This window comes from Grammomys surdaster, unplaced genomic scaffold (assembly GCF_004785775.1).
Source record: "Grammomys surdaster isolate TR1022 unplaced genomic scaffold, NIH_TR_1.0 125617, whole genome shotgun sequence".
NCBI lineage: Eukaryota > Metazoa > Chordata > Mammalia > Rodentia > Muridae > Grammomys > Grammomys surdaster.
In genome coordinates this window covers 587397-603762 of record NW_021620459.1, presented here as the reverse complement: position 1 = coordinate 603762, position 16366 = coordinate 587397, and the positions used below count along the sequence as shown (strand labels likewise).

The 16366-nt window shown below is 36.8% G+C and overlaps 1 protein-coding gene across 1 annotated transcript in view; it reads left to right on the top strand.

The window, feature by feature from the left end:
• Xpo4 (exportin 4) overlaps positions 1-16366 on the top strand; it is an 84990-nt gene that overhangs the window by 39042 nt on the left and 29582 nt on the right. Inside the window, exons 7-9 of the mRNA XM_028787215.1 lie at positions 9000-9112; positions 13454-13611; positions 13849-14023. Of these exons, the coding sequence (XP_028643048.1) occupies positions 9000-9112; positions 13454-13611; positions 13849-14023 (446 nt within the window). The remainder of the gene's footprint in view (positions 1-8999; positions 9113-13453; positions 13612-13848; positions 14024-16366) is intronic.

Below are 16366 nucleotides of genomic sequence, written 5' to 3'. Positions count from 1 at the left end.
GGAAGGAAGGAAGGAAGGAAGGAAGGAAGGAAGGAAGGAAGGAAGGAAGGGCAGACAGAAAGAAGGAAAGAAAAAAATTAAAGTAGTTACAAACTGAGCTATAAAAGAAAAACAATCATTTTAAAAACTTTAAATAAGAATCTCCCTCCCCTAATAACAATGTTCATTTAAAGGATACGGTGTCATTCCTAGTTCTAGGGAATATATCAGTCTCTTAAACAGATCCTCAGGAAGCTGGGGTATCTTTTCAGGAAAAATCTCACAAATGAATGTGATCAATTTGTAAAAAGAGTCTGTTGGTAGCGTTTAAGTACCATTGTAGCAGGATCTTGTTGTGAAGAGAGATTAGACTAGTTTCTGCCCTAACTTTTTTTAGTTAAAAAAAAAAAAAACAACAAAAAAAAAACAACTAAAGGGGCAATCACTGAGCCTGCGTGGGTCTGTACTAGGTCCTCTGCAGGCAGGTTATGGTTGTTAGCTTGGTGGTTTTGTGAGACTCCTAGCAGTGGGAGTTAGGGCTCTCTGACTCTCCTGCCCTTGGGGCCCTTTTCCTCCTACTGGGATGCCTTATCCAGCCTTGATATGAGAGTTTGTGCCTAGTTTTATTGTAACTTGTTGTTTTTGTTGTTGTTTTGACTTTTCAAGACAGGGTTTCTTTAAGTATCTCTGGCTGTTCTGGAACTGGCTCTGTAAACCAGCCTGGCCTCAAACTCACAGAGACCCGCTTGCCTCTACAGGGATTAAAATGTGTACTACCACCACCACCCAGCAGTCTAATTGTAACTTGTTATGCTGTGTTCTGTTGATATCCTTCAGAGGCCTGCCCTTTTTTGAAGAGAAATGGAGAAGGAGTGAATCTGGGGGAGGGGGAGTTGGGGAGGGCTGGGAGGAGAAACTTGTGTCAGGGTGTATTGTATGAGAAAAGAATTTAAAAAACAACAAAACAAAAAAATCAAGTGGAAAGATAACTTAGTAGTTAAGAGCACTGGCTACTCTTCTAGAGGACCAGGGTTTTATTCCTAGCATCCAACCATCTGTAATTCATTTCTGAGGATATGATGCCGTCTTCTGGCCTCCTCAGGGGCCAGCTAGAGTTACATAGCAAGACAGAGTTTTAAGAAAACCAACAAAACAAAAAGACATTGAAAAAACTTGGAACAGATTTTAAAAGTACCAGTCCATACGGAGCTATCAAAACATTAATTATGTATGTAGTAAAAATCAACAAAAATTACACTGCATATATCATAGCCAATTCTAAGTGTTTCAGGGGAAAATATAGTTGGCAGAAAGTTACTATTTTGAAAAGAGAAACAGTTTCCTAAGAGTTTGGAAACAAAGTTTGTCTGAAGGATAGGCACTCATAAAATATTTTGTTAAGTCCTTAGACAAAGCATTGGAAAATAAGCACTACTGCATTGCTGCCAAAGGATGAAATTCTTCTAAAGCTCTTGAGGGCTGCTGTGTGAGCTGCGCAACCTGTGATGAGAAGTTCAAGGTTATCCTTGACTTTAATGAGTTCTGGGCCAGCTTGTGAAACATAAGATGCCAAAGAGGGTCTGGATCAGTAGAGATGGCTAGTCTGGTAAAAATGTTTGCTGCTCTTTCTGAGGATTCAAATTTGGTTCCCAGCACCGATGTTGAACAGCTCATTAATTGCCTGTCTGGCTCCAGGGAATCTAACACCCATCTCTGGTTTCCATGGATACCCATACATACATGCACAGACACACATAAATATAAAAAGTAAAAGAAAGAAAAAAATCAGAGACATTGGCCTTGATATCAATTTTCCTGCCTCAGCCTCAAAAGTTCTGGTATGTACCACCATGCCTGCAGGGGTCATGAGAATATTTGTCTACTTCATACTTATAAGTGAGTGAATGTTTACGTATCCAATGACTGATTTAGTCCATACATTGGTAAGCTAGACCATAGCTGAGTACTCTTGAGTGATAGATGATAAGTTTAGGAGAACTTGGCAGCGACATTAAAAAAGGTACAGTTTGGGCGTTAGTAAAACCCTTCTCAAGAACCCAATTCTGACTGAGCTGTATTTTCGACAGTTCCTTGGAGAGCCATCTATCGTATTAAGTTGGTAGGGGAAAAGTTGGAAAAGTATTTAGATCTGTACCATAGAGAGAGTTAAATAGTGAAGCTTAATTAAAATGAGTGTTGATTGCTTTTAAAAAATGATTGTCTTATAGGGTAAACAAATAGTAGCAAATAGGCCTTAGTCTATCTTGTGTCAAATGTATATGATCATTTAGAATGATACCATGCTGTGTTTATTCTATGTCCTCTGCAGGCATGTTATGGTTGTTAGCTTGGTGGTTTTGTGAGACTCCTAGCAGTGGGAGTTGAGGCTCTCTGACTTTCCTGCCTTGGGGCCCTTTTCCTAAATAAATCTTAATATGTAATTTTTGGAAATATTTTTAGTTTTTTATCTTATTTGATGTTTTATCTGTATAAACAGATAATATAACTGTTCCATGGTATGGTTTTTATTGTAGGTATGAGGGAGAGACCCTAAATGTTCACAACAGTATTCTCTATAAAGTGGAAATAGCTCAAAGGTCCATCAGTTGATAGTGAATAAATAAGATGTGGTATATCCATATATATAGTGATATATTATTTGTTAGGTAAAATAAATGAAGTACTTAGACATGCTAACACAGGTAAACTTTGAATAAATACTAAGAAAGAGTATTGTGAAAGCAGCCATTTAGAGAGAACTTTAATACATGATTGCATGTGTATGCAATGTGCAGAATAAGCAAATTGGAGACAGAATACATAGGGATTACCTAGAGCACTGGTGTTCGGGAAGACATGGGAGCTAACTGTAAAGCACACCAAACTTCTGGGGTGATGAATATGTTCTAAAATTAGATGTGTTCGTGGTACATAACTGTGAATATAGTAAAATGATTGCATCACTGAACAAATTGTATAGTATGTGAATTATGTCTCTGCAAAGCCTTTAAAAATATCTGGCATGCCAAGGTTTATCATGCTGCTTTACTGATTAGTTATCATCTTGTCATCTGTTTCCCTGTGATCCCTTAGTAGAATTGTAGGGAATGATTTGGAGTGAAGATAGAATTTGAGGAGTCATTACTGTAATATGGGCCATTGTAAGATCATGGTATCATTCCTTCAAAGAGTAATAATAGGAAGCCATGGTCTTAAAAATCAGAAAGAAGCCAAGGAGACGGAGAAGACCAGCTGAGTACATGAGGGAAGCAGGTCAGGAGAATTGGGGAAGAAAAGATAAGAGTTTCAAATAAAGGTAGTCAGTATCTACTTCCAAGAGTCACTTGGAGATGGTTTTCAGTTACACCTCATTTAGACTTAATTGAACTCGTGGAAATCTGTTTGAAGGGGAGGGCAACGCTGTATTTAGAGATGGAGTCATGCCTAGTGAGTGAAGAAGGTGAGTGTAGATGTTCCACAGAGTATCACAGATATTCCACAGCTGTGCTGGCCCTAAACTGTGAGTTTGAGTCAGGGGATGATACATTTTATACTTGGAGTATTTGAGAGGAGAATATTTATTGTCCAAGGGGAGAATAGAAATAGGATTTGGAAGAGACGAGATGCTGTAATGTTAGGCCAGTGATCAATTGTTAAGATAGTGCAGGCTCAAGCTGAGATCGTGAGGAAGGTAGGAAGCCATGTGCTGGTGTGAGGTGCATGACTTTATGATACAGAGTTTTATTAAATTTGGTTGGGTCAGTTCTGTCTTAGATTGCTTGAAATTGGAAGAACACAGTATAGAAATCTGATGGAAGGTTTAAATACACATATAAAGCAATGTCGTGTAGTATTTTCTTCAGTTCACTGAGTAATTAGTTTCATTTCCACTGTTGTTTGTATTGCTCTCTGATGTGATACACTGGAATGTTGGTAAAGTGAGTAATCAGTATTTGAAATTATGTGTGCATTGTCCTTTTCAGGAGTGTTTCCACATTCCTGAAAAAATATTTAAAAAGAAACTTCAGAGTTTCTGACTCTGGGCCATTGGGGAGAAAGAGTCATTGAAAAAACAGACTCTCTAGTCTTTTGGTACAGTTAATTGTGGTGACTGTATGTGTGCTTGTTCAGAAGATTCTGTTTAGTTTTGTAGCTCTTGGACATGTTGTTCCCACCTGCCCTCCCTCCTGCCTGCGATGTACCCTGTTCTCCACTTGGTTCTAGATGGTGCTGTGGTTCTATGCCACTGCCATAGAGAATACTTACGGTGCAGGAACATAGAGTGACAGTGCTCAGAGGCAGAGAAAGCAAGTTGGACTGAGTTATTTGTTGCTTCCAAAGCCATTTTTAATCTTCTCTTTCTAGCTCCATGTGGTGTTCACATAGTACTTTGTGTAGTTTAAGTTACTGCAAGAGTAGAAGGGATGGAATAAATACATATTTTTAAGTCCAGTGAGTGAACTTGCTTTCACAGCCTCATTCAACTGCCTAGGAAACTTGGGTCAATTGTGTCTGAGAAGCTGCAGCTTGTGTGTTGGTGCCATCACTGTTTGGTACCCTTACCTTTTGGACTGGGAAGTTCATTCAAGTGTAAGTTTAGGCAAATATGGTTTACCTACTATAACTATATTTCTCACTAAAAAATTATTTATTTGAAATACTTAACACGTATAAGGAATTCTGTCTGCTGGGTTCTAAATTGCCAGCCTAGGTTATTTCAGTTTATTCTCCATGAATGCCACAGCAGGGTAGTCACAGCCTGTGCTCTGCAGCTCCGAGTGTAGTGTTCCTTAATTTAGAAAGTTATGGTTGTAGGAATGGAGCTTCTCTCTGAATTCTATAGATCTTCTCTGCTTCAGGTTTGCTGACAAGTGAGTCGTAAGGAAAGAAGGACTAAGTAGAGAATTTTGGTTTATTGATTCTTAAACTGAGTCCTCCTAGGTCTTTCTATGCATTTAATTTAGGTGGCAGTATCTTTGTTTTTAGGAAGCTGTTAAGTAGAAAGCACAACATGACCACATGATTTTAGCCCTTTTGAGGACCAATTGAAGCATTTTTTGACATATTTAGTGTACCATTAGAGGATTTGGGTTCTTAATTGCACTGGTGATATAGCAATACAAACCTATTGGCATTACTAGTCTTCTCAGTTTAAATGTTCTGGTAGTGCTCTTGGTAGCATTTGTTTAGATAAAGATCACGTTCCCACTGAGAGGAGGTTGAGATTCAGTGATTAGGCTTAACATTGCATCCTCATCAGCACTGGTTTTTTATGTCTGTGGCCATCCTTCTTGCCCGTATTTCCCTAGTGCTGGGATTATAAGCATGTGCTCCCTGTTTATGTGGTGTTGGAGATTGAACCGAGGTCTGCATGCATACAGAATGATCACTTTACCAACCGAACCACGTCCTCACATTTTTTTTTCCTTTCACTGTCATAGTATATGATTCCCTTACTGACGGTGTTAGTAAATGGACAAGAACTAGTTTGTTTATGTAAATACTCACATATTTTGAAACTACAGATCTGCACTGTAGTTGAGATGGATATACTTGCTGAGAGCAGTCTGTTATTTAAGGACTTGACACAGAAGACTTAGAAGGGTTAGCCAGTGAGGGTCACTAGTACAGAGTGATTAGACTTGTCCTTTGGCTCTTGGCCTAGTGTGTGTTTGTCTTGTCCCGAAGTTACAGAATAGGGCAGGTGGTGTGGATGTGTTTTTGATTCCTTAGAAGTCTGTGAGAAGCCGGGCGGTGGTGGCGCACGCCTTTAATCCCAGCACTCGGGAGGCAGAGGCAGGCGGATTTCTGAGTTCGAGGCCAGCCTGGTCTACAGAGTGAGTTCCAGGACAGCCCGGGCTATACAGAGAAACCCTGTCTCGAAAAACCAAAAAAAAAAAAAAAAAGAAGTCTGAGATTTTTTTCTTCAGAAAATTTGAGAGGCTCTTTGTGGAGAGGGACAGGGAATATTGAATTAGTTTCTGCTCCAAGCTACAGCAGAATTGACATGGAGATCTGGCCAATTTTCCAAGAGATTAAGATGGCGTTGAGCTTGGAAGCCTGGTTGAGTTTTAGCACCTCAGTTCTCCCCTTTGCTGGAACCTGGCTGAGAGTACAGTGACAGGCAGGGCCTATACACGGGGACTTTGTAGCTTCTTAATTTGGTCAAACATGAAAAAGGGAAGATTAGATGAGGTTGACATGAGTTTTAAAGTGACATAGACTTATTAAAAAACAGAAGGCAGCTCCATATGAGTACCTTACTTGTAAGGTTACATTTTATTGTTTGTGAATGCAAATTATACAAATATTTAAATATTTAGAAGAGTATTTAAAATTATTGCTCAGAAAAATTTGGAACTTACACAGTTTTTTTGTTTTAGTAAAATAATAACTATTTACAGTTGTGATTCTTGTGCTTCATGAGATCTGCCATCTGTGTATTACATACAATGAAAATGAAAATAACTGATCGATCATTAGCAGACCACTCTCTTATTAATGACGTTTTTAAAAGATAAGAAACTATAGTATCTAGAAACCAGAACATATTTCTTTAGTCAGTGAGTCAGCGTTGCAATCTTGTAAAAGAGCAACTATTGTTATCGAAGTTATTTTTAATGAAATCTGCTTTATTTTAACATTAAACTAATTTTCTTAATTGTTATAGTATGGGAGAGAAAGTGAGCAGAAGCACATGCTCTCTTGGTACAGAGCTTAAGTACATGATACATGTGGAGGTCAGAGGACAAGGCTGCAGAATGGTTTCCCTTCTACCTTTAAGTGGGTTCTAGGCATTGAATTCAGAAAGACATCAGACCTGCACAGCTAGTACTTACACTTACAAATGATTTTTCTAGCACTCAGCTTTTTGTTTGTTTGTTGTTTTTTGTGATCCAGATATGTAGCCCTTGCTGTCCTGGAACTCACTATTTAGAGTTCCGCCTCCCTAGTGCTGGATTTAAAAGCATGTGCCACTGTTTTTGTAGGACATTGTTGTAAGAGTAAAAAAAGTTAGAGTTCTAAATTCTGACTGGAATGATTTTATTTGCTTTTTGTTTTTTTTAAAAAACACAAAATTTAAAAATTGAACTACATTATTTTGTTCTTTATTTTGATATGTATGGTCTGTCTATATAACTTTGATATGTCTAGATCTGCATGGATGTGTTCCCCTCACAGTGTCATGTGCTCTCTAGACTGAAGAGGGCATCACACCATTTCAGATCGTGCACTATTTAAATAACTGAGTATATTTCATTACTTACCTTTCACATACTAAAAAAATTACCTTTAATAAAATGGCACTAAAACTAAAAAAAGATAAATAAGTTTGTTTTCTGTTTCAAGAGATATAAAGCCTTGATTTCTTTACCCAGATGATCTGTTCTGAACACTGAAGATTCCTTACTTACTGTGAATTTCAAAGGCATTTAAAAGATTAACCAGTAGACTGTTGTTGAAATAAACAACAAATATCAGCAATAAATCCTTCAGTTTGTTTCTCTAAAAGTTAACAAAACTGATGTCACCTAGTGCCTTTGAGGAAAGGGATCACTTTCCTTTGGTAACTCTTGGTCATTGGCTGGTTTTTCTTTGTCCTGTTCTGACTTCCTTTTTTTAGGGTTTCATTCTCTGTGTCCACAAGGGGGCAGATAAAGGAAGAGAGAAGTACTAAGTGAGCCTGTTCAGGGTTTCCCTTTTGTTAGTCAGAATTAGGAGTTTGAGAATGACATCAGAAAGAAGCAGTGACTTGGTTTCTTAGGACAACTCACTATTCTCCATAGCCCTCTTCAGAGACAAGAAACATAGTCTCCTAAAAAACTTACCTTTAAAGGATGGTTCCCTTTAAAGCATTGTCAGTATGGCCTTCAGTTTTTTTCTGCAAATAATTTCTCTCTAAAAAGAATGAGTTGGGTATAAAGACATGGTAGCATTTGAATGTATGCTTGATTATTTAGATACCTGTATTGAGATTGCTCCCTGAAGGATGTGAATATTGTCTAGCTCAGTGTGCTTCACAAAGAACTACCATTTCCATTCCAGGCAGCCTTTTCATTTCTTAAAGCCTCAGTTACTATGGCAATGCCATTGAGTAAATCATATTCATCAACATTTACAGACACATACTTATTATGATAGTTAATTTATTAGCAGCAAATTTATTCAATTGAAGCATAGTTGATATTGAATACCTCAATACCTTATATATTGTTTGAGTCTATGGGAAATGTCTTGTTCAGTGTGTGTGTGTGTGTGAGGGGGGTATATGCTCATGTATATTAATGTGTATGTGTATATGTTTGTGTAGAGGACAGAGGACAACTTATGAAGTCATTCCTTGGGAGACAGGGTCACTTCTCACTGGCTTGGAGCATATCAAATAGGCCAGCTGGCTGTCCATTGAGTCCTGGAAGATCCATGCCTTTCTGCCTCCCTTGAGCCTATGGGAATTTCAAATAAAAATGTGTTTTCTGTCAACTGCTTAATTCTTTGTTTTGACTTGGTGTTGGGCTACTGTGATCTCAATTTTTTTGTTTTAGTATGAGACATAGTTACTCTTTCATTTTCTTTTCCTGTGAATGTATTTCTTTTGGAAAACTGCTGTTTTTCGATGTAGTCTATATGAGACTCTTTGTGTATATGATTTTAGCTATTTAATATATTTATTAGCTATTTACAGAAATTGATTCTTTACGTTTATTTTCTGATGTCTGTTTTTAAGTCACTTCCCCCCTTCTGTTGCCTCTAGTTAGATCTCTAATTCCAAAGATTTCTGTACTCCATGGTATGGCATACATAGGGACTAAAACTGTTACCTAACATTCCTATAGCATTCTTTTTTTCAGCACTTAATGCCTTTTATTCCTTAGCTTCATGCATGAATTATGTAGCATATGTGAAGAGGCTTAAACTGTTTCCATTGCATTCTTTCTGGCTGGCTGCTGTTATATTTAGGGTATACTTATAGTTTAGACAAAGTAAGAATGTTATTGTTGTTGACCTTGACACTAGATAACTGGGCAGACATTATATAGCTATGTTTGAATCCTCACAAAATGTGCTGTTGAAGCCAACAGAGTCCTGGCGAGAGGCTCTTCTGGACAGCAGAGTCATGGAGCTTTTCTTCACAGTAAGTCCTCATCTTCAAGTCTGCTTAGCAAGGGGGCGTGGTAAGAGGAAATGCCTTTCTTTTCCTTAAGTAAAACAGGGCAGATTTTCGCCTGTTGGTTTATCTTCTTACAACTGACTTGCTGAAGGAGAAATTATATGACAGTGTTCTTGCTGTTGTTCAAATGCTATCTCATTTTGAGAGGATTAGATCTTACAATAAAACTTATCATTAGACTTTGTAACCACTGTTTACAGTCTTAAAAATTCAGAACTTCCTACTAGCTTTTGTTTGTGTGGGATACATAGCTATTGTTACATAACATAGTGTTAATCATATTATGAATTCAGACTGATAAAAACAAAAGATAACAAGATATCAACAAGAAACCGTTACATCATAACGTAATTAACTTCAATGAACAAATACTCTGAAATGTGTAATGAAAACAACTGGTATAAACTGGGCTTTGGTTTTGTTTGCTTTATATTTTGGCAAATCTCTTAGCATCTGGTTTAATAAAAGTCAAACAGATTTTCCTGTTTTATATTTCATTCAGTTGGTATTTTAAATCATGTGATCTTAGGAATTTCTCTCTCTCTCTCTCTGTCTCTCTGTCTCTCTGTGTGTGTGTGTGTGCGTGTGCGCGTGTGCGCACGCACGCACACGCGTGGATACAGTGCATAGGGAAGATCAGAAATGCGTTTGTGCTCGTATGAACACAGTCTACAGTGGCTATCAAGTTGAGGGATCCCTGGACTGAATTTTGAAAACTATTTCCTAGTGAGCTGTATTCACAAGACCCGAACTAAGTTAATATTTAAGGGCAATTTATCTTAAATATTTCAGTGTTAACTTTAAAGTGGCCTCTTAGTATCATCTAGCTACAAGAAGCAAGCAGTCTATTCCTACACGTGCCAATGAGTTTTAGAATTAAAAAATTACATGTATGTTTCTTTAGCAACAGTTGCAGACTAGGTGTGTAGTTAGATCACTGACTTGTATAAAATAAAAATTAATAAAAATCTAAGTAAACAGTAATTAAAAAGATAAGAATAAGGCAATTTTGTTTAATCTGAATCATTATTGTTTATTACCTTCTCATGTGTTTTGAAATATGAAGGAGCCTTTTGTGACCAAACATTTCTGTGCTGTAGTAATATATTTTTAAATGTCTAAAACATGTTTGTCCATCCTTAGACATGCAAAAATGCATTTTCTACCATAGTGGCTTTTTTTTTTTTTCTACCATAGTGTCTTGTTTTGTAGTTGTGGAGATTGCACCCTGGGTCTTATGTGGCCTGATTAGCACTGTGCCACTAGGCCTCGGCCCTGCCCTTCATAAGGTGTTTCCTATGGAAATCTTCAGTCTGAGCATTCATTTCTCTTTTTAAAACCAGAGGGGGGAAAAATCTAAAACCATAACCAAGATCAAACAGTACTTGCAATTAAATTTTAAGGACTTTGTAGGACATCTCATCTGACACGAATTGTTTTGTTACAAGTCCAAGTTGGGCTCTTTGTATTTGCTCGACTCTCTGTAGATCCTACTCCAGCAGTTTGTGAAAAGGTAAAAAACTTGCTGGCAAGCTGCAGACATCTCCACTAGATCTGAACAGCTGTCTAGACAAAGCAGACAGCTGCTCCTGTCAGCTGTGAACTGCTACATGCAAATAACATTGAATTTAAAAATTAACCCTTTTTTACTTTGTCATTTTTGTAGTTTATGAGTGTAGCTATTTGCATTTAAGCAATTTTTAACAATTTTAGTTTGTTGCAAAAAGCATGACTTAATCTTTCTATTTGAGTTTGCTAAATTTACCTTCATTTATATGAATTAATTAATTACTCAGTTTAATCTTTCCTTCCTTTAGATATCACTATTATGCTAGATTTCAGTAGATAAATGTACTGTTGAAAGGAGTGAAAACTTAAATTTCTTGACCATATATGAAATTTTAAATGATTTTGGTTACATTCTGCTCCTTAGAAGTTTACAAAGTCGTCAGTTTTTCTTTTTCAGACAGTACTTCCTGATTGTGACTTGGATGCTTGCCCTCCGTGTGGATATTGGCATTCTTAACTCTGCTTTGCTTTTCACACCCTCCACACTCTCCCAGACTCATCATCTGCATGCTTACTGGGTGTTGCCATGTGGGTGGCACACTGGCATCTGATGTTTAAGCACACTTCTGCAGAAATCTGTGCTTCTTGCTAACTTGCGCCTTCTACATGCTTGTTTGGTGAATGGTCTCTCTCTCTGTTTGCCTCCCTTTGTGTCCATTAAGACTTGTTCCTCCCCTTGCATCCTTTCTGTATGGAAGTGGTATATCTGTTTTTTAAATGTATGATATTGTCAGATTGAAATCCATGTTCAGTTATAAGAGAATGCTTTTGCAATGCGACAGACCATGAATCTGTATCAGAAGCATCCCATGTTTAACATGAGGTTTATGTGGAATCTGTTTCATGAAACAAATTAATCCTTGGTCCTAGAACAGTTTTTAATTTTATTTTAAATTGTAAATACTAGCTCTTTTATTAAGTGCATTCATTCTTTTGTGTTTTCATAATGGTCCAGGTATGAATGGACAACTGGCTCCTGTGTGGAACAGACTGTGTGACAAGTTTCTTTTGTCCCAGTTTGCACTGTATTTGTTGGTAGAATCTGGTTCTGGGCATCTCAGAGAACTTTTGATTAGGATTTAGAGCATGAAGATACAGATTTAATTGTGTTTTTAAGATAAAAAGCTCAAAAGTATGTATTCTAGGACTTGCAACCAAGATATACATATGATTCTGTGGATTGTACTTTGAAGTTACTGTGTAAAGCCTAAAATATATTAGTATACAGGTGGAAAAGTATTTTTGTTCCAGACCAAGGGTTAGCAAACTCTTTCAATGTGCTATTAGGGCTGGCCCACAGTAAATATTTTAGGCTCTGTATATAATATAGTGATACTCAAATTTCTCATTGTAGTGGGAGCCCCAAATTAAAAATAAACAGTCAAGGGAAGCTGGTATTCCAGTAAAACTTTGCTGATGGTTGTTAAAATTGAGTACTTTGTATAATCTTCTTTTGATTTTTTTTCTTCTTCTCTTTCTCTCACTGTATAAACCTACTCTAATCTCTACATTCACCAGATTTGGACCATGGGTCAGTGGCTTGACAACCCTTGTTCTAGACCAGAGTATAATATATTTTAAGCCTATTAGTAAATCCTTTAACTATAATTTTTAGATCTATTATACTGCTTTAAATTTCTTGTCTTGACCTTAAGAAGCCTAGAGGCTAGTTAGTAGAATCAGTTAACAAAGATTTACTATGTTTACTATGTTCCATACTGTACCGGTGAAAGCATTTAAAAAAATCAAACAAAAACATTCTGGTGTCAAGTAATTCATAAATGATTGACAGAGTCAAAGACGTGTAACTTGAAACAAATAGAGAACAATGGTTCAAAAAAGAAAGAGGAGGGTTGGAGTGCTTCAGTTAAATGCCTGTGGGAAGAAGCAAATGGCTAGTCGGTATTGTACATGGAGGTGAATGTGAATAGCCACTTTATAATTGCTTTCTGGCATTTCTTGTTTTATTTTAATGTCAGATCAGAGAAATGAAGTCTTTAATATCTGAAAATTTAGGAGTCCTGAAGGAACAATATTCTGAGAACCTTTTCTTTAAGCAAAACACTGGGTAGTAGATGTGTAACAGTATTTCATCATTAAAATAAAATCTAGTTGTATGTTTAAATGTATCTATATATTAAGTGCAAATTGTATTTAAAATACATTCAGTATTAATAGTGATGGTATGATAGAAAATGAAATTTAAACAGGGTAGACCATCTTAGAACTTAAGCATATACTTCTTGTACATGAGTGGAGGATATCTAGGGGTTAGTAATAGGTACGTTTGTTGGTTTTCTAAGTGTACAACTGTTTACTTCCACTAAGACAGCATCTATATACTGGATTGAACTTGTCTGCTAACTTTAGCAAGAAGCTGTGGCAGGGCATAGTTAGCATAATACAGATGACTGTCGTTGTTGCTGTTTTTAGCAGAAGCAGTATGTCTGACTGGCTAGCATCTGTTTTCTCTCCTTGTCATAATATGCTGGAGACAGTTCAATTTTCAAAATGTAGGTAGCCCTGAGCTAAAAGTTAACTGCAATGCCTAAAATCATGGTCTATGATGTCAGTTGAACTGAGGGATGATTTTTCAGATTTAGTTTAACTGAAGAGTTAATTTTCTAGAAATGACCAGCTACAGTAAATTTTTCTCTTACCTCATTCGACATGGTTCTCACGTGACCCCTACAAAAGAAGAATTTGTTTTTATGGATTAGTAATTCTTTCTAACAGGTACATCGAAAAATCAGAGAAGATTCAGATATGGCACAGGATTCTCTGCAGTGCCTTGCCCAGTTAGCTTCTCTCCATGGACCCATCTTCCCCGATGAAGGATCCCAGGTTGATTATCTAGCACACTTCATTGAGGGTTTGCTGAACACTATCAATGGGTAGGTATGCCTTTCCTTTTGAACTGAAGAGGGAACATTTTCTTCTAGTATTTAATACAAAGGGGGTTGGGGGGAACTAAGGCTTTTTGGCTGGTCCTGTTCTGTGTTTTAAAGCAGAATTGTATGGCTAATTTGAAATTAATACAGAGATGTGGCTTTAGAAATGAATGAGTGATAATATTTTTGTGTTTGGAAATGTAGCTTATTTTGTATGGATTAATTCTCATTACTTTGTAGAATTGAAATAGAAGATTCTGAAGCCGTAGGAATCTCCAGCATTATCAGCAATCTGATAACTGTGTTCCCTCGGAATGTTTTAACTGCCATCCCCAGTGAGCTCTTCTCCTCCTTTGTGAACTGCCTGACACACCTTACTTGTTCTTTTGGGAGAAGTGCTGCATTGGAGGAAGTGGTGAGTGACTTCTAAAGTCTGGCTGGCTGTGTCTGTTTCCCGTAAGAAATTGGTGCTACCGTTAGAGCATTGTCTCATGATAGTTATTTTAACTGAGGACTAATAGCTGTTGTTAAAATTACATTTTATACATATATTAGTGACAATGTATATGGAATCATGCATGACCTTTGAAATTTGTGAATTTAAATTAGTCTTGGAAATTATCATTTTGAGATTAAAATTCAATGTTTTTGTTAAATTATATTGATTAGTCCATTTTAAAAGTGTTTTACAAGAACTGCTAAATAATTTCATGGTTGGATGTAATTATGTATAATTAAATTTTATCTATGCTATTAGTGTTTTTATTTAAGACTTAGTTGCGAATTATGTGGTGTGTATTGTTTAATATATTTTGGTAAACTGATTTATATTCAGATTAAGACTGCTAATAATACTAATGATTTTTTGGGGGTAGTACTCATTTTCAGATGCTTTCCAATTTTTAGCTTTAGCTTTAGAAAATATACAAAAACTCCTTGACAACAGTTATTTTGTAACAGTTACTATGATAAAAGAACTATAGTAATCATTGGAAATAATTGACTGTAAATAATTTCTGTAAAGTAGTTACTTAGTTGTTGAAATTTATTTATTTATTTATTTATTTATTTTTAGGTTATAAACTAAAAGGAGATACCTCTTAGAATTTCATGTTAAATCCTGAGTTTATGTCTCTGGCAATATTTGGCAATTTGTAAAGCTTCTGAAGTGTTAGGGACGTGGGAATGAATGTATGTATGTAATTTGGCTTTTTTAGGATTTGATGAGACATTATGAAGAGGGAACACAGGGCTTTATGTGATGGAAGACTGTACACTAAAGAAATAGAACTTTATAGACATCATGTGAAATTTGCACTTCTCAGGATGGTCATTTCTGTTCTAAACATAAAAGTCCATATTGAAGTTAAATGTCTTAGCTTAAAAGCCCTTCCGCAGGCTCAGACTCAGATGTGAAGTTTGATGTAAAATGGCTTCCTTGTGTTTCTTGATTTTTCTCTTTTGAGTGAGAAGGAGTCAGGATTTAGTATGTTGACCATCTGTTTAGACACACAACTACCTTTAGCTTCTCTAAGAGGGTTCTTAGATCCAGTATACTGGCTAGAATACATGTAATATTTTGAAATTTATTTAAGCATGAGGCTTTCAGTCGATTTGGCATAGAAATGTTGGCATATAAGAAGCTAAATCCACTTTCAAAGAAGCAGATATTTCTTAGCTTCTCTCAGAAGGCATGCTATGCTCAAAGTTAGACTATCCTAATAGGTTTCATTGAAGAAAAAAGCTGTTTATGTCTTTTAATTCTCTCAGTTTATTTATTTATTTTTAGCAGTTATTTTTGAGGGCAGCTGACTATCAGTTATATAGGACAGAAAGAGAAAAGTCATTTGAAGCTCTGCATTAATTGTGGAAGCCATATTAGGCAGACCTGGGGAAGTTGATGGTTGGGGGAGGAGAAGGGGGTTGTCCCTGTCATGTCACTTGCATGAATACTAAACAGATTTCCTTAAAAGGCAGTTAAATCTTCATGTTTTATTGTCTTGTGTATATTGGAGAATATTCTACTAATAGCTGAAGGTCACAAACAAATCCAGCCAAAGCAGATTTGATCTTATTTATGTATGTCATCTTTTGTTTTCTTGGCTACTGGATACTAGTTATAATGCACAGCTGTTGTACTGAGATGGAAAACAAATAATCCTTTAAGGAAATTTTGGAAAAAAATGAGTATGTAAATAAACAGCTTAGGAAGCTGAAGATCCATCCATCTGAAGGGAGGCAGTGGTCACGGGCCGAGTGATCATAAACACGGGCTGTTGGGAGACTTTTCCAACTTCATTAAGTATATTTCCTCCCTGGCAAAAGTCAGGCTAACATTTCTTTGTGATGCCCCACCTTGCCCCAATTTTGTTTTGTGGTGGGGTGGATATTTTAGAGAGTCTGGTCTCATTCTGTGTTTCCTGCCTCTGCCTCCACCCCTGAGTGTTGACATAACGGATGTATGCTACCTTACCTGGCTTCCTTCTGATGTGAAAATGCCTGTTTGAGGCCAGCCTGTGCTCAGTGAGACAGAATCTCATAAAAGGGACTTTTTAAAAAGAACATCAGCTTTGAAGTAGAGAGCAGAAAGCAGTAGTTAACTCTAGAAGATGATGTTGTTTGGTGTAACTTGATCTTTTCTTGTTGTGCATTAGTTAAGAAGCCTCTCTGCCCTGTGATTCTGATAGCTGAACAGGCCAGGCACACACTGAGGACACTGTGATTCTGATAGCTGAACAGGCCAGGCACACACTGAGGA